Below are 19,158 nucleotides of genomic sequence, written 5' to 3' on the forward strand. Positions count from 1 at the left end.
TTAAATGAAACCAGAATATGGCAAATTTCATTAGGGATTACTTGTAATAACAATGCGGCAGCTTTAACATCATCTTTCTTAGCTGCAATGTGTAAAGCTGGCAACCTCACTTTTCCCCTTGTGTCATTTTCGAGCAAAACAGCAACAACTTTGTCGTGACCTTGCTGCATTGCCACGGCTAGAGGTGTGAATCCGTCCTATAAAATAAAACAATTTGTCATTTATTGTGAAACACTTTGTTAATCAATAAAATCGAATACATCATAAAATTTTTAATATTCTTTATGTTCTTGCCGAACGATGCTTAATAACGTTTACTCGATGATTTCCAGTGATGAAAAACCTAACTTTACTGCTCTGCTAGTAATGATTTCAACATAAACATTAGGGGTTTTAAAAATAGCTATGTATGCGGTAAGATCAACTGGTGGTTCAAATCCCAAAATAAAATGTTACTTATTAATGAATGACAAAAATAACAACCTGGTTATAATATGCGTGATTTGACTTAAATAGTATATTATGAACCTTTACAGCACGCGCGCCGAGTTTAAGAGCACGACGCGTAGCGAAGTGCTTTTAACGTCGCAAGTGCTTTAAAGGCCCTTATAAACATCTATCATACGCTATTTTTTATAATACCTGCACTACAATCTGAAAAGTATAACAAAAAAAGTAATGAAATACCTTTTCCGAAGTAATCTGTGTCATTAATCGTTGATATAGAAATGGTCAATTGTTGTTGTTTCATTGCCACGTAACTATATTTGTTATAAATTGTGTATAAATGTGTATTTATCATTGTTCAAAGTGTAGGTGCATTTGTTGTTACCTAAGCAACCTTTAAAGCTTTAGGGCCAGTCGACAAGCGAAATTAAGTTAATCGTAATCAAATGCGAGATTAACGGAACACGTGATCTGATTGAACCAATGGAAATTTCGGATTCATGGTTAATCGCGCATTAAAATTGAATTCGAATTAAATGTTTAATTCTCTTTCTATAAACCGACCCTAGGTGTTTTAAAGGCCCTTTTTCGCACGCATTTTTGTGTCAAAAACAGGGATTATGATTCAGGTATATTAAAAAGAATATTACATAAGTACTAGCGATTTGCCGTATACGTTTGTCAATTTTGTACTTGTGTGGGCATTGTTCGAAATGAATGTTTTTCACATTATTTTTCCTGACATTTACAGTGAGAAAATAAAAACATTGAACGTCAAAATTTTCCAAGTTACATAAATTACTAAATAAAAACAAAAAATTATATCTTAGGATGATTAATTAATTAGTTGTCACGACTGTTTAAATCACCAACCTCTGTCGCTAAAGTTTGATTAGCTCCTTTTGATAGCAAATATTTAACGCATCCATCGTGGTTTTCTTGAGCAGCCATGTAAAGGGGAGTAAATCCATTCTGTGATTGTACATTAAGAGAAGCATTATGCTGAACCAATAGTCTTACGATTTCTTCTTGTCCAGCTAGAAAATAAACTCATGAAATTAATAAAAATACAATTACAAAGAATGCAAGTTCGATACTTTTATATTTAGCTATGAGAATACTGCAATTACCGCGACAACCAGAGCGCAACTTCCTGTCTTTTTTAAATTCGTTATGTTCAACCGTAAAATCATGGTACGTTATTCAAAAAAAAAAAAAATGAAAATAATTTAGAATGGGTAACAATTGAAAAAAAAAACATCTCCTGGCAAAATGAACAACTGATAGATTTAACCTCACCTAATGAAGCTATATGCAAAGCAGTATTCCCCTTTTTTGTGGCAGCATCAACGATAGCACCTCGTTTTAATAACTCTCTAGCGATTTCCACGTGTCCATCTTTTGCCGCAAGATGTAGAGCATTTAGACCATTCTGAAACACCAACAATGAACTCCAGATATAGGTTCTCAAACCCTCTCTGTTGTTTTCTTAACAAAAGCGACACGCCAACATGTTGAAAGCACAGCATCATAATATAACTTCATAGTTTCCTAAAGATAAATTCTCACCAACACAATAATTATTTTAAATTAAATTCAATCTTAGAAAACAGCCATGCCAATTAATGATTTCATTTCAATTCATTTACCACAACCGAATATTTTTGAAGTTACCATATGGCCGATATTATGTAATTAGGCTGAATACAACAATATTGAAGAAAATGTTACCAATTAACTTAATTACGATTTATATTAACTAATTTGTAGGTTGTGTGCTGATTCTATTGATTTATTATTCTGTTCCTGTTTATAATGGTATATTATCAAAATAAATAAATGAAATTCAAAACGATATGTACATAATTCATATACAAAATGTAATATACAGTGAGCGGCAAAAATATGGAATAAATTCGTTAAAAATTAAACAAAAATTTTTTCCAAAAAATCTTTGGACAGGTCAATTTTAGTTTATAAAAATACATGTTCAAGTACCCAAGAAAATTCCAAGCAGTCATTTGTTTTCGAGTGATGATGTCATCGATACTTTTTTTAAATGGAAACCCCCCTATTTTTTTTTTCTTGATCTGATAGCTCTTTTAATTGTCTAAACGACAGTATAAAAATTTTGTTATCTTACATAAGGAAATTTTTGAGAAAAAAAATAGTTGGAAAAAATAAATTTTATAACGAACGAAAACAAATCAAAAACTGTGTTAGTAAGTATGTACTTAAAATTTTCTGTGAAATTTAGAACCGTGTCACAGAAAATTTAGTAGTGAATTTATCAGAAACTGACAAGTACATAGTCTGTTTGCAACATATTCTAAAATTTTCAGTAAAAACGTCAGGAAATGTGCGCAGAAGCCACAAATTGGTACACGCATCAGCTGAGCGTTATGGCCAGTTATGCGAAAGACCCAATAGAAATCAACGGATTCAAAGTTTCAAAGGTAGCGCATGCGTTCTGGCACAACTGTTTCAATTTGTGATTTCTGCCCAAATTTTCGTACATTTTTAGTTGCATTTAGAACACGTAGTGGTAAATTTCTGCAAAAATTTAGTAGTACATTTATTTGGTAATTGTGTATGACACGGTGTTCTAAATTTTCTGTGAAATTTAGTACCGTGTCACGCTAGCCAAAGAATTAAAAAAAAATATGTTTAATTTTTAATGAATTTATTCCATACTTTTGCCGCTCACTGTATACAGGGTGCATCAAAACGACCGCACCAACTACTTGTAATCGTATAAAGTAGTGAAAGGAACGTCAAAAAAAAATACAAATGTTCTCCTGATGCTTTTTTGTTTTTTCTTATTTTTCGAAATTTTGATTTTTTTTGTTGACATATACAAGCACATGATTAATTAACTATTAAAAAATTGTGTAACAAAAATTTTAAATTTCGGTTTTTAAAAAGGCAAACGGACTAAAAGAAAACTAATTTAATTAGTGAATGTTATTGCAATTGAACGAATACTCCGTCTAATGTACCTAATTGGAACAAGAAAAGATTTTTTTCAACATTTTTGATTAAAATTTTCTAAATTTAACACGCTGTAACTTTTAATTGAAGCTGGGAAAAAAAAATTCCAATTTTTTTATATTCTTCTCCCTGTATTCTGTACAACTGCTAATAGTTGGTGCGTTCGTTTTGAATCACACTGTATACAGGGTGGTCCCGTTATAACCTGCCAGAAGAAATCCAGTAATAGGTGACGATGAGTACAACTCATCCACAAAAAATGTTTCTAATGAAAGTCTTTTCGTTTTCGAGATAAAAAATAATTGAATATTTGCTCAAAATTTGCTGTACGTTAATGAGTTAATCGGTTTTAAAAAGGTAATTCTGGTTACTTGGCTGCAATTTCTTAGCAACGGTACCTCTAAGACCTATGACATTTGTCAAGTTTAATTTGCAAATCTTTCAAAAAGTTATGAAATTCACAAAACAAGAATACGCCGATTTGCATTTACTCTATGGCGAAACACGTGGTAATTCAAGACCGGCAAGGCGACCATACGGCTAGCGTTTTCCTGAAGGAGTCCTTCCGTCCCGTTGTACTTTTATGGAGCTACATCTGCATTTATGTGAGGTTGGTTCTGACTGATTCAGTGATTCCAATACGATGGCGTCCCCGATCCTCCATTTAACCCCTCTGGATTTTAATTTTTGGGGCCACACGAAAGATTTGGTATACGAAGTTGAAATAAATACAAAAGGCCAACTCCAGAAACGCGTAACAGACGCCGCGAACCAGATTCGTAAAAACGCAGAAATGCTGAATTCTGTTTATGAAAATTGGTACCGGCGTACTCAAATGTGCTTAAATGCCAACGGAAGGCACACAGAACATTTATTATAAAATAATTTTTCTAGTCTAGGTCTAGTTTAGTTAGTAGATAATTGGTGCGATTCTGTTATAAAATTTACCAATATTGCTATATAACAATGTTGTAGTTGCTATGATATGAAGCTGCTGATTGGTTGCATTTATGCAAAATCAATGTCGTTCAATTACAATATTGCTAAATTTTGAAACAGAATCGCACTAATTCTCAGTTAGAGTTGAAAAAGTGTAAATAAATTTTTTCAATACATTATTTTGGCTATTTAACCACAATTAAGACAATACTCTTATTACACAGTTCTTCCACAATTTTGCACACACTACCTCTACATTTATTTACACATTGAGGAACACCACTTTATTTATTACTCATTTCTCTCAGTCTACAAAATCAGTTTTTGTACCTAAATAAGCTGAATTAACGTACACAGTGTACAGCGTTTTCAATAAATGTCATTAATTTGATTTAGTTTGTCAGATTTGAGATTAGTCATAAACGATTCAGGTACCTGTAATTGAAATTTTTTAATAAACAATTGTCAAAACGTTGTCATGTTGGTATGAGCCAAACAGTGATTTTCATTAACATACGATTAGTCACACTGAGTGTCAACATTTTTGAAATACAGGATGGACCATCGTATGGCACTTTTTAAATTTAACCTATTTAAAATGGTCAAAAAAATATGAAAATTGGAGGAAATGATCTTCAATTTTGATACTACAACATGGCATAATTATTTTTTAGAAAACAAAATTGATGTGAAAGTTGATTTTGATAGCATTTTATTATCAAAGTAATAAAGCAATCCGGACTTTTTTCTTACAATCTCATCCACAGGGCAATGTCGATTATGGTTATACAAAATTTGGCATTTAAATCAGGATAATAACTGAATAAATTGACATTTAACATCTACGAGCAAAGTAGTAGCATATTTATGGTAGTATTTTAAAATGATGGAAATCATCAAACGGTGGTAAAGTTTGATTTACAAGGGTCTCCAATAGCTTACAAATCCAGGACCGCACCGCCAGTTATGATTTACAGCTGGTTGTTTGCGGTAAGTGACCATTGTCAATCAGGAATATGACCCATCGAGGGTCGTCGTCATAAATTACTCACATTTTGGTACCAAAAATTATTACGTCAATTAATTTGAAATCAATGCTTCCTTCATAATTTTTAATATCAGAAATGAGTTCTCTGTGGTATTTTCAATCCAGGGAGTCGATAAAAAAAAATTAATAATTCTAATTTTTTCATGTTTTAGCGTCCTGACGCCATTTGGAGCGTCTGTTTGAAAAAATAAAAAATCCATGTTGTAGTACTTTCAGTGTAGATCACTGACCGCAAAATTCAAATTTCTAGGATGATTAGAAATATGGTTTATTGAGAAAATGCTATACGATGGTCCACCCTGTATAGCTGAGCCTGTGCCCTGACGAGCGAGAGTTTATTTCAAATTCGAAAAAGATTTCTGCTGATTTCTCATCAAATTTGTTTTGAAAATGAATTCGCGGAAGAAAGGTCCGGGAGGTGAAGTGAACATAACCTTAACTATGATTTGGTGTCAAATTGTTATACAGCTGGTCCATATGCGCACATTTTAGGGTGGTACAGAGTGGTTTTTTACTTGATTTTGATATTGACAATTGTTTATTAAAAAAATTTCACTATACGTTGCTTGGATATTGTCATCCTTACAAACACCAACAATTAACTCCTGAGTAGCTAGGTATTTTTATGGTCAGCAGCGTCGAATGGGTGTGGATAGGGGTTAATTTATCCCCATTATTTTGGACCTAATGAAGAGGGTTTTTTTGGACTTTTTAGATCCTTCTAATGACCCAGAACTTTTTTGGCAGGTTATATCGGGACCACGCTGTATATCGAGCGAACCATTGAATTTTTTATTAAAGTTGGCGTTGGAACTGAAGCCGTAGGTCTTTTTGAATCGATACACTTATTTGTGTATAAATTAATGTTACAAAATGATATACTCCGTACGGTGATAGATTGCACGTTTTTAAATTCTAGTTCCAAAACATAAAGCAGTGAAAAATACTAAACTCTCCATCTCAATTGTTTCACGTTATGTAGAAAACCGTTGTATCCCTGCAGATTAATTCCCGCCAAACCGGTTTCTGTGTCTGTCTTCTGTCAAAAAACGTGCAATCTATCAGAGGACGGAGTTTATCAGTGGAGTCAAACGAAGGGCCCGTTTGTGCTTAGAACAAAATGGTGAACACTTTCAGCATCTGTTGTAACATTGTTTAATAAAATAAACATTATCATTGTAATTTTTTCTTGATCCTTCGAATCCTTAGGTCGCTATTTTCTGATTTACAATTGTCATTAAATGTGACGTTTGCCGCGATAGTTCAAAATTAGACATGCGTTGACAGTTTCAGCGCCAACTCTAATAACAAATTCAATGGATCGCACGATATACCTATATACAGGCTGTTTCTTGAAATACGTGTGTTAATTTTAACCAATGAAAGAACTCGCCAATTTATGAAACTTTTTTCTATAACATTTTGTAAAATTCGTAAAAGTATTTCAAGATTTTTTGCCCCACAATTTTTACCAAAAGAGTCATTTTGTGTGATTAACTAGTTTCTATTTTTTGTAACCATGAGAACCTAAATTTTGATTATTTCTTTCTTTCTATAACAATGGAACTTTTTAATAAAGCTCTGTTTCTATGACAACAGAAAATTTTCGCCATTACCCATAGACGGGTATAAAGGGTGTTTTTTTAAAATTTGGCGTCGAAAAAGGCGTTGGAGAGTCGATTGAGATCGCCCCACTCGTGTAAAGCGTAAGATTTAAACACAAGGGCGTAGCAAAGGGGGGGCCAGGTGGGCCCGGCCCACCCCAGAATATAAGTAAAACACATTAAAAACAAGATACATCTGCAATATCTATCTATCATCTGTCTGTGGTTTAAAATCTGGCCCACCCTAGCAAAAAATCATTGCTACGCCCTTGTTTAAACAGCTGATCCGTGATCCGTAACCTGTAGGTATAGTGCGTTCACAATCGACAGTTCAACGCCTATTTCGACGCCAAATTTAAAAAAAACACCCGTTATACTTTGATGGTTAATTTATTCTAAATTTTAAATTTGTATTGCTTTTTCGTAAAAATGTTATAGAGAAAAGTTCCATGATTTGGCGTGTTCTTCCACTGGTTAAAATTAACACACGTATTTCAGAAACATCCTGTATAAACAGTGATGTTCAGATAAATCTGGGACAACTGCTGTAATGTAACTCAATTTCACTTGTTCATATAAATTTGGGACAACTTCTTTTTTAAATGTGACTTAAGCATTTAATTATTTATAATTGTATTTAAAAAATGTTTTGCCTAAAATTAACAATTCATTCAATAGTTGTTATTTTATTATCATTAGGCATTTTGCGGTAAAATTACTTTGAAAAGCATAATCACTTGTCAACTTTGACAAATATGTAAATGAAATCTGCTATTTGTTCTGGCAACAAAAAATCCATGGAAATATTGCTCATGTTCAGCCCACATTACCCTCGAAAAATAAAGTTGTCCCAGGTTTATCTGAACATGACTGTAGGTGCGTAAAATTTTGTTAAATCAATTATTAAGTATTAAGCCTGTGTCACAAATATCAAAAAACATAAAATTGTAAGCATATGTTTGCAAGCTATTTACCTAAAATTAAAAATATTTTTTACAACAATTTTCAACCATTGAAATATTTAAATAAACAAAGTTATTGCTGTGTTCATAAAAGATTTTAAGTGGTTGATGTAAGGAATTAACTCAATAATTGGTCACCGAACAAATTAACAATGCAAATCGGAATATATTTTTTGTTTCATTTAATCTGTTATACAGTTAGTTGCAAAAAAAACGGGATTTTTCTAATGTAAATTTCGTTTTGTCCATTTGTCAATTAATTGTCTACTTGACAATTTCTATCAAATAATTTTTCAAAATGTTATTGAATTTTGGTTATAATTCCAACCTATCTCTCATAACGAACTATGAACACATTGTAAAAATGTGTCAATTTTATTTTGAGAGTTCCCATTTTTTTTTTGCAAGCAACTGTAGAACTTTCTGTCAGATAATCTTGTAAACGCAATTAATGGCATTTCAAATTATGTTGATATTTTTAATATACAGGTGTCCCAGCCCAGACTTTCGAGCCTAATATCTCGGTTATTTTCCAACGGATTTTTGTGAAATTTAAAATGCACATATTTTAGACGGTGAAGAGTAAAATACCATTAATGCAATAACCCAAGTCTTAAAAACGTAATTTTTACATGCCTTTTTAAAACGTTGAATCACTAAGATTTATATCAAAAAATTGATCGTCAAATAAAAATGCAGTAAGGAGAAACTCGTCCTTGAAAGACGTCTGCTTTGTTAGAAAAAAGAAAAAAATTGTGTTAAACGTGCCTGCAGATGCAAAAACGTAGACGCGTATGAAACAAACGCGCACTATCGCCGAATTTTGGTCACTCCTTTTCGCACAAATGCAGGTGACATATTTGACGTTTATCTTTCTAACCTTACAAACACTTACAAAGTTAAAGACAACATTTGGACGTAATTTATTATACTGGATGCTTTAATTCTTCCATAAAGCACTAAAACACGATCGGGATATTTTAGCAAGGTAATTTAGTTCACGTACGCTTCCTGTCTCTTCAAATAAAGTGACAAATCTCTGAACCTTAAATTTTGTAAAGCCTACATTTGGATAGTGTTCCACGAGAAAACGAACTGTGTCATTGAAGTTCTTACGACACTCTCCGCAGGCAAAAATTATTTCCTTTTTCAACAATACTGAAATTTCTGCCACTGTAGTCTATTTTTAGAGTTTTTTCATAGTTATTTACATAAAAGTCAGGAAAATCGCATATTACTGAAGAGGAGTTAAATGCCGAGTATTTTAAAGCTCCGAGTAAGAGATTTTACTGACGTGTTTTGTATTAAATTTTTCCGGAAATCGTAAAAAAGACGAAATTTACAAATTTTAGAATTTTTTTTTTACAAATTCCACTAAAATCAAGTTTGTCAATTTTGTTGGCAACTAAAGTTACAAAGTAAAAAACATCGAAAAAATGTATTTTGCGTCTAGTAAAGTATTTACAGTACTAGTCCGGAAAATTCAATTTTCCTGCGCGTAAATAAGCCCACTTTTGCCAGATTTTAAGGGATGTACAAAATGTTGCTTGGCAACTTTTCATCAATTGTTTCAAAAAGTAACTGCTCAAATACCTTCATAATTTAGATTAAAATTTTAACAACAAAATCTAATCTTTTCGTTGAATTAAATGAGCGATTTAGTTAATTTTTTGTGTAGACACCTATTTTTTAATGTTTAACAATCTAATAATAGTTGCGCTTAATTTTCAATAAAGGAAACATGTGTTAAAATTACATTTTTTAACTTGAAGTAATTTTATTATTACTAACTGAACCTTCTGTATCTGTATTTTCAATTTCATAAAAATCCGTTGACAAATAACCGAGATATTAGGCTCGAAAGTCTTGGGTGGGACACCCTCTATATTTCATGGTCTCCTCTAAAGAAGTGTAAAACACTTTGAGAACACGACAATTTTTGAAATTAATATTGTATATGTAATATATGTGTATTTATTGGAAGTTATTACATAGTATCAGTATTTATTTTTCATCCTTGTCACTATTATGTATTCTTTTTGTCAATAAATATACTAGATATATTGTTAGTGTAATACTTACGGCATTTGACGTATTAATATCTCTAACTGTGCCTGAATCCAAGTATTCTTGAATTTTATCCAACTGATTTGCCCTTGCTGCCCTCAGGAATGCTGTGTTCGGATCCGTCTGCAAAAACAATTTAAAACTCGGTAGTATGTACTTACATACACTTTGTTATTATAAAAAGGCGTATCAGTCTGAACAACTTTTCGTAAGTGAACTACGTTCTTAAGAATAAGAATAAAATAAAAGTAAAACGAAAACTTCTACCAAATCTTAATTTCAGACTTTAAAATAAAATTAATGTGAAAATTAATGTTAATAATTTTTGTGACTAGAATTCTCAGAGTAGTTGCTCAATTACTTATAAAGAGCGATCAAATTAATTTGTAATCGCTAATCGAGTTATCCATGAATCCGAAATCGTAGGTACGAGTATGTCGTTACTCGTTACACGCTCCAAAAAACGCAGCTTGAAACACAGGTTAGATTTCGACATATCAATCGCAAAAGACATACGGATTCAAATCCATGGATGACTCGATTACAAATTATGTCAGTTGATTATTTTTTAGAATATTTTTAACTCAGCAGCGTACAGTTCGAGACAAGGAATTTCGGGCATCACTGTCAATATACCGTCAAAAAATGTAAAATAGGCTTTACATTATTAACCTCAATTTTACCGTTTGCGACGATTTTGATTGACATGCGATTATCGTGAACAGAAAATAAATTTCAAAATTTGACTTTTGAATGTCACGTTGACAATAAAGAGTGATTTATATCGCAATTTGTTGAAATGACAGAAAAATGATGCCCGAAATTCCGTGTCCCTAACTGTACTAGCAATTTTGACCAAATTTTCAATCATTTGTATCTCGAAAACGAAAAAACTTGTATAAGATTTTTTTTTATGTCTTCTTCTCATCATCACCAATTACCAGTTTTTTTTTTCAAACTTATTTCTGAATCACCCTGTATACTTTATGTTGTTATGAAATACAGTTTGATACACTATGTCATACACATATTTGGAAAAATTCTAAATACATATTATTATTTAAGCATCACGTAGAAATGAATAATAATTTAAAAAATAATAATTACGTTTAACATGTCCGATTTTACCCAGCATTTAAATGCTGTAGCACGTTTATTCTTTGACATTATAATGCTTTCCAAGTCATGTCTGTCGCTTTTTCATCTTCGCTGCGAAAGTAAATCCATATAATAAGACTCCTGAAGCAACAGAAAACGCGAGTTCCTGTTACACATAAAACATAAGACTTAGTGCTTATTCACAATGGACATAAGCTTGACATAAGGCATAAGAAATTCATGATACATGCAGTGGATATACTATTAATTTTTACGTAACTTATGAGAAGTGACCTCAGTGAGCATTATTGATATGATGTACAAAAAGGCATGAAGAATCATATTTGAGTTATATGGACAAATAAATTATTTTCCAATTGCCCAAATTTACAAATTATTCTTAGATATCTCTTATGTATTTCTTATGTCCATTGTGAATAAGCACTAACTGTTGCATTAATGATAACGCTTCGTAACTAAGCTTTATCATAAGTGTAAAATTTCATTTCGTGTATCAAAAACGAAAAGAATTTATTAATCAAGAGTTTTATACTGAGCTGTTGTTCTTGGATTTATGAACTAGTGGTGCATAGAGATGAAATCGTTATAGGAGTATAACGGGTGTTTTTTTTTTAATTTAGCGTCGAAGCAGGCGTTGAACTGTCGATTGTGAACGCACTATACAGGGGTGGTGCGATCTCAATCGACTTTCCAACGCTTACTTCGACGCCAAATTAAAAAAAAACACCCTTTAGAAAACGTGTTCAACTGAAAAGTTCATCAAATTGGCTTTGATTTTTGTCGCTATCTTTGTCTAACCAATTTCATTTACGATGTTGTTGTCTTTTAAAAAATAAAGTCAAAGTCAACTTGATGAACATTTCAATTGAACACTAACTTGTTATATTATAACTTTAATTTATTTTGTAAATACACCTACTAAATGTAACGGTATTCCTACAAATGTACAGTCGTTGACCAAAATAAAATGGGACAAAGTAAATTTCGATTCTGTAATTCGATATTTTTGCAAAATCCGTCTCTTAGAAAACAAAAGAGTCAAAAATTTGCCAAACTTAACGCCACAACAGAAAGCGGTAATCACAAGATTAAGAGATGGGGTATCAATCAGTACGTGCTGCCGAATTAAACATAAATAAAAATACAGTGCTAAAAACACAATCTAACTTTTTGTAGATCAATCGTCAAGTTGTAATCTGAGACATACGTCCCAGTTACACTGCACAAATCTGAATTGTGAAACTGTCTAAGGTAACACTATTTGTCCTATTTTATTTTGGTGAACGACTGTACATACAGCGGCAATGTGAAATATGTATGTGGTTAGTTAGACACATTTTCCACCTTTTAAATACAGATATTTGCAAAACAAACTTTTTAATCGATGTTTTGATTTTGATAACTGATTTTGTATAACATTGGAGCCCTGATTACAAAAATACAATTCATTTTTTTGTATCACGTCAGGTTTTTTCACAATTAACAAAAAAAAATTAAGGAATTTATTTAGGAAAATAAGATGTTTATAATAATTCTTGGTTAATAATCTAACTATTTTTTTTAATCCTTATGAGAATGGCATCTTTAACGCTTTGTGAGGAAACTTCTTTTAATTGATTGCCTGCTGTATATTTTTTTTGGGTACATGGCGCTGTAACATCCAGCAAGAGTCTACCATCATTGATACGCTCCATCTTCCTTGATATCACCTCTCCATTTGTTTTATATCTTGGTCAAGACGTTCCCCTTGTTCCTCTCTGACAGCACCAAGATTTTTAGGAAAAAGATTTAAGTGCGAAAAGAGGAAATTCACTTTCAAACTCATATTACATCCCAAGATGTGAAAATTTTTAAACATGATTCTTACAATATTTTCGTAGCCAGGCATTCCTTTCAACAACATTCATACAATTTTGAAAATCATTACCTTTGTACAAAGATCTTATTTGAGGTCCTAACCTCTTTTCATTTGGCATTGGAGAGATCTGGTAACTTTGTACATTAATACTTGAAACATTGTCCATTTTTATCAAGAGGCTTTACAAATTGCTTCATCAAACAAAGTTTGATATGCATTGGTGGTACCTAATACTACTTTTTTAGGATACAACTAAATTATTTTTTATTATTGCTTCCCGGTACAAGTCTAGTTCTTAAAGACCACTTCTTTTGAGTCCAATGCTTGTCTCGTGCCCGGCAGTCCCACTCGCAAATAAAACAAGGAAATTTCGAATATCCATATTGTTGTCCGATATTACAATATCGAAATTTTGAAATAATTCATTCATTCTAGGTGAACATTTCAATTTTAAGAAAAAACGATTTGTGAAAAAACTAGACGTGATAGCGCAAAACCAAAATCATTTTCGTAATCAGGGGGTCGAAATTGTTCAAAAACTGTCAATTTTATGCAAACATCGAAATCAGTGCAGGCTTGTGTAATTTATGATAACAAATTGCTAAAAACTCCAGACTGTAAACGACTCAATTACAATGATAATATACGATGACTCATGATAAATCTTTTAGATCAGCTTAATCCTACTCTCTTTTGGAAAAAAGTCTTGTTCAACTCTTATTCCTGTAACGGTTTGGTAAACAGAAATCCAAGTGTGAAGTACGGAATAAAATTTCTTAAATTTAGGTATATCGTTGATTTTTGACAAAAATCATCGGACAATTCAGTTTGTATTTCTAAATTGTCATTCAGTGGCGCCCTTATACCTTTTTAATCGACCTAGTGGCGGCACAACGTGCGACAACTCAAAAAAGTGTTGATGGCAACCGGGGTCAATTGAAACATTTGAAAAAAATCCCCTATACAACAACAAAATTGAGTAAATTTTAGTAGATATTGTTGCGTACCACGAATCGTCTGGTTTGCCGATGGCGCCGCGGGCGCATTTATGACCAGCCCTTATATACCTCCCTGTGTTTCATGAGGTCTGTCCGAGCGACAACTTGTATTTGTAAATAAACAGTAGCTAATAAATACATACATTAAGTGAAGTAGTGTGTTATCATTGTGTGCGACGACCAAATAAATATCTAGCAACATACTACACCAAAGCCGAACGCTTAAAAACATATATGAATAAAAATATCTCATCACATTATATTGTCAAAATGAGCTCAATCAACCTTACCGATGATAGCCAAACGATATACAAATTCGTTGTGAACATTACCGAACTTACCCGACTTCATGTCTAATTCTCGCCCTTAAGTGATAATTTAAACTTAACACCAACCATGGAGTTCTCCATTTTCTTAAGATGCATTATGCAATTGAGGTGATGAGCTTTGTAAGAGGGTCAATAATTTTGCATGGCTCTGAACCCTAAAACGGAAATTCTCAATTGGTGATCCTTAGAAACATACAATGTCTGTTCAATTGAATTAAATTTTAGAGCCTACATCAACAATTTTGATATTATCCTAATTCACACGTACAATGAGGTATTTTTAGTAGCAGCAAACTACCTTACATTAGTTATTTTTTAGAGAGAACGATAAATAATCAAAAAATCCACGGTTAATTAATAAGCTAAAATTATCTGTATGTGCTGTTCCTCTTATTATTAACTAGTTTTATTAAAAAAATAAAATTGAAATTATTCATCAAATTGTTAAGTTGTCTATAACTTTTATGTGTATATAAGACGGCTGTCAAAATTCTTATTGATAAATAAGATTTCATTTACGCAACATATAAGTAAATCGTTAAAAGGATTTCACCTGTGTAAATTGGGGCTAATATATTTTTAGAACTGCTGGTAAATCACTTGTTCAAATAAAATGCACTATACTCTTATCGAAGAGAGGATGTTGGTAATGAAGCGAAAATGTCGCGGGTAGCAAGTGGAACCAATTATCCAACTGTCATGGTACCACTGAAGCCAAATAAGAAGACTACAGTAAACAGACCTATTGCCTTACAATTAGGGACGATGTACACTCAATGAATTTGAAAGACCACACATTACCTTTAGCTCATCTAATTAAACTAGGTATTTAGTGCATGATGACATAGTTAGTCAAAACTGCAAACAAAAAAAATTGTGCTTGGTGATTGGACTGAAAAACAAGATTTCATTTAATTAATGTATTTAACATTTTTCTTAACAAAAAAAAAAAATATTCGTTTTGATTCTTGTAATTTTATACCAATATGAATAACGTATCAACAAACGTGATAAAAATTTAACCGTTAAACGTTTATAAGGTAAATTGTTGAAATGCTCTGTTGGAATCAAACATTAGGTACGCCTACATAGGTATTTGATAATAAACACTGGCAAACTCTTATGTCATTTCATAAAATATTTATTCTCGGTTGAATCGACAGTCCTTGACCTTAATGCACCGATTCAAATACGGTTCACATAAATTGAAATCAAAGCTAAACTTCGTCCAGCGAGATTGGGAGATTTTAAATTTTATTAAATTAACCCAACACTACAAAATGCACTAGAATACATTAATTAGACCATAATTTCAGGGCAAAAATGTCACTGCTGGAAGGATATACATATGTATGTTTTTCAAATTTTACTTGCGTTAGGTATAGTCCAATTTTTACCTTTTTGTGATGACGTCATTATCTAGTGACTTCACGTATGTTTGAGCTAGCATCAGAAACAAATTTGAATTGATCATAAATAACTATAATGTTTCAAATTTGTTGACAATTGCTTCGAAAGGTTATGTTTGTAATCAATGTAATAAGCCATGGTAATAAGAGAAAGAAATTAAAAATTGTCAAATTGACAGGAGTATAAAATAACCTCAAAGTGACCATCAATAAATAAACGTGCCTTTTCTTTTGTTTTTTCTGTTTCTGTCGTTTGAATAAAGAGAAAGCGAGGAAGGAAATAGGGACGTCACCTCAAAAGGGTAAAAATTGGACTATACTACTTTCTCTCGTAGAATTTAGTAATTTTTATGTCAACCAATCTCTCACTGGACAAACTATATCAACGTTTTTAAATCGCTTAAAGATTCAGAATTAATAAAAAACACAAATAATTTATGTACATACGAGTATATCAATACGCGATAAAGCATTTAATTTTTAAAAATTTTCCATATACAGGTGTCCCAGAGTTGCGAAAGATATCAACTTTTTCTTTTTTCTAGATGATAGCTACGCTTCTACTACATAATCGGAAAATATTGCGGTATATATACAGTGTGTCACAATATTATAAAAACACTAAAGTTATGTTTTTTTAAACGAAACCTACCTCACTTAGATTTTATTTTTGAATTCTATGCTAAACTATGCACCGAGGGAGTGAAGTGGATGATTTTTACCTGAGGTGCAATTTGTAGCCCGAGGGCGTAGCCCGAGGGTTCTACAAAGCACTGAGGGTAAAAATCATTCACTCCCGAGGTCCATATACTATTTTTTGCACGACTCACCGATTTTAATATAAAAAGCCGAAAATTTGTAAATTATCACTAACTGTCAAGCTAAATTGATGTGTCAGGTTGACAGTTAAAAATAATTTTTAACCTTTCGGCTTTTTTCAATTAAAATTTTTGAATCGTGCAAATAATAGTATCTGCACCTCGGGAATGCATGATTGTTACCGTCGTTGCTTTGTAGGACCCTCGGGCTTCGCCTTCGCGCTACAAACTGCACCTCGAGTGAAAAAAAAAATTAATTCGAAATAAATATGTACCATAAAAGGTTGAATAGGCTATGGTTTTTTGCCCAAGGGGAAAAAAGATGACTAAAAGCTTGAGTTGGCTGCGGTTTTTTGCCCAAGAGGAAAAAAGAACCACTTTACTCCATACAATCAGGGAGTAAAGTTGCTCATTATTAATTATACAGGTCGTGAAAAAAAATTAATTAATCAATCCTCCAATCTGATCTCTTAATGACTACTTAACAACGTACTACTACGTTGTTCCGCGAATTTTGGGGCACCCGGTATAAAAACCTTGAGAATGTAGACAACATTAAAGAACTGAACTTCAACTTGATGTTTCTGCCAATGTCATTAGAAAAATTTCCCCGATGCATAGTTGCAATTTTTGACTTTATATTACAATTGTGATGTTTGTCCCAGTTTTTTATGTATCATCAATTCATCATACATCGTTTGAAATATTAAAACTTATTTTGACAAATATAAAAGATGCCTCGGTGATATGTAACATAGAATCTTTATTTTTATTCAACTATTCACCGAACAGTACTCAGTATAATAATAATAAATTTCAGACTGAACTGGTGATTCAAGAAAGAAAGATAAAGATGACGTAATCGGACATACAATGACCAAACCACCATTAAATTTAATTCGACCTTCATCAGTGACAGACAAAGTAATCCGTAACGTTATTTTGTTTTTTATTAGTGTATACTAAAACACCGCCTTGTGTAACGTAAATTTGCACAGTTTCACAAAATTAGATGTTGATTCCTTGTAATGCCAACGACCTTTATGAAAAATGGAGCAAAAATAAAATGAAAGCAATACAGCGTAACATCCGTTATCTTAAGAGACAAAATTTCTACAAAAAAAAAACATTTCAGACACCGTAAAAGTATGCTGTTGCCTGCTTTTTTATTTGAATAATGAAAGAATAAAAATTAAATTATTTTAAATTTTAACCTAAAGAAATACACTCGTACTTACAAATTTGTACCGTATGTTTCAAAAAAATGCTTGTCACATCACAAGCGGCTGTGAAAAACGAACGTATAGCGCAACAGTGGCTCATTCCTATACGAACCCAAAACCATCTTGACCTTAACCCGTCTGCATCACATTATATGCAAAATGGCCCCTCCCTAGCAATGTTGGTTTTTTGAGCTTTTATGTAATTTATGATTTCTTTGCATTGAACCAGTTTCCCAAAAACGGTGACAGTGGAGTGTTTGTTTCGTGAAATATTTGGAGTCAAATAAGAGTAGCCGTCTCTCAGACGTACACTTAGTGTTCAACGCCCCAAATAAATTCAAAACCGTCATTCAGACGAGGGATTAGTTTTAAGGAATAAACAATAATTAAGATAAAGAATAAGAGAGAAAGTCCGTCCTAGTTTTTACTGCAATATATCACGTTGGTTTTATATATTTCTCACAAAAATAAGACCGTTATATACAAAGTGTCTATAAAAGAACATATATCAAGAGTCCTGTGGAACTGTACGGCTCTATATTTTTTTTGGCCGAACTATGTCAAGCCGTTGAAGCCGGCAAATTAGATGTCAAATGACAAATGTCAAATTATTAATTAAATGTTAGCGTCAATTGTGAGTTCGGCGTCTAGGTCGTCTTGCTTGTGATTTTCTTCAACAGTCTTTATCAAAACTAAAACGTTTTTCCGCATAAGTGTAAACTCTGAATATCAAAAACAAGTTACGAATTAGGAAGGTACGACATCATTTATTTTCGTACGTTTACAGTAAGTAATAAGCAATCTTTTCAGTGAACCACAATGGTTTCATCGCTAGAGCAAAACACCTTCATTGTAATGTCATATTACCGAAATGGTACCCTGTAGAATGGAGAGTGGGTTTATTCTAATAAACGCTTGCAAGGAAGAATTTTTCGGTAAATTTCCAAATGATAACATGCGGAAGCCCACATGTTAGAAGGATTGTGGATAGATTTGTGGCAACTAGAGGTATTGAAAAAGGTAAAACTGTAGGAAGACCGCCAGTGTATGACGAAATTGTTGAAGATTTACGCCAACGAATGGATCAAAACTAAAAAAAAATCCCTCAGGAAGTTATCACTTCAGACCACTCTCCACTTGTCAGAAAATTGTTAGAAAAAAAACCCGATTGCATCCTATAAAGGTTGGAGTATGGATTGCTGCCTCACGAAGGAGTTTAATTGCTTTTATTGTAAAAATCAAAGAACCTGTCATTAATGATGTTACATAACCTCTGTTTTTCTATTTGGTACCACAATATGCGACAAAGCGGCAAAAATCAAATATATTCGAGTTCCACAGGACTC

At 32.4% G+C, this 19,158-nt stretch overlaps 2 protein-coding genes across 7 annotated transcripts in view; both read right to left on the minus strand.

Moving 5' to 3' along the window:
• The window catches only part of LOC138122437 (ankyrin-3-like), a 67,257-nt gene that overhangs the window by 26,131 nt on the left and 21,968 nt on the right, over window positions 1–19,158 (minus strand). For 5 of the 6 annotated variants that reach the window (XM_069036701.1, XM_069036698.1, XM_069036697.1 and 2 more), the window contains exons 2-5: window positions 10,074–10,181; window positions 1,747–1,879; window positions 1,321–1,484; window positions 42–197 (exon numbers count right to left, since the gene is read on the minus strand). In XM_069036701.1, coding sequence (XP_068892802.1) covers window positions 42–197; window positions 1,321–1,484; window positions 1,747–1,879; window positions 10,074–10,181 — 561 coding nt within the window. Of the gene's footprint in view, window positions 1–41; window positions 198–1,320; window positions 1,485–1,746; window positions 1,880–10,073; window positions 10,182–19,158 lie in introns of those variants that run through there. The other variant, XM_069036700.1, reaches the window with a different exon arrangement.
• Window positions 1–19,158, minus strand: part of RpS24 (ribosomal protein S24) — an 84,528-nt gene that overhangs the window by 2,601 nt on the left and 62,769 nt on the right. The window lies entirely within an intron of this gene.

This window comes from Tenebrio molitor, chromosome 1 (assembly GCF_963966145.1).
Source record: "Tenebrio molitor chromosome 1, icTenMoli1.1, whole genome shotgun sequence".
Lineage (NCBI taxonomy): Eukaryota > Metazoa > Arthropoda > Insecta > Coleoptera > Tenebrionidae > Tenebrio > Tenebrio molitor.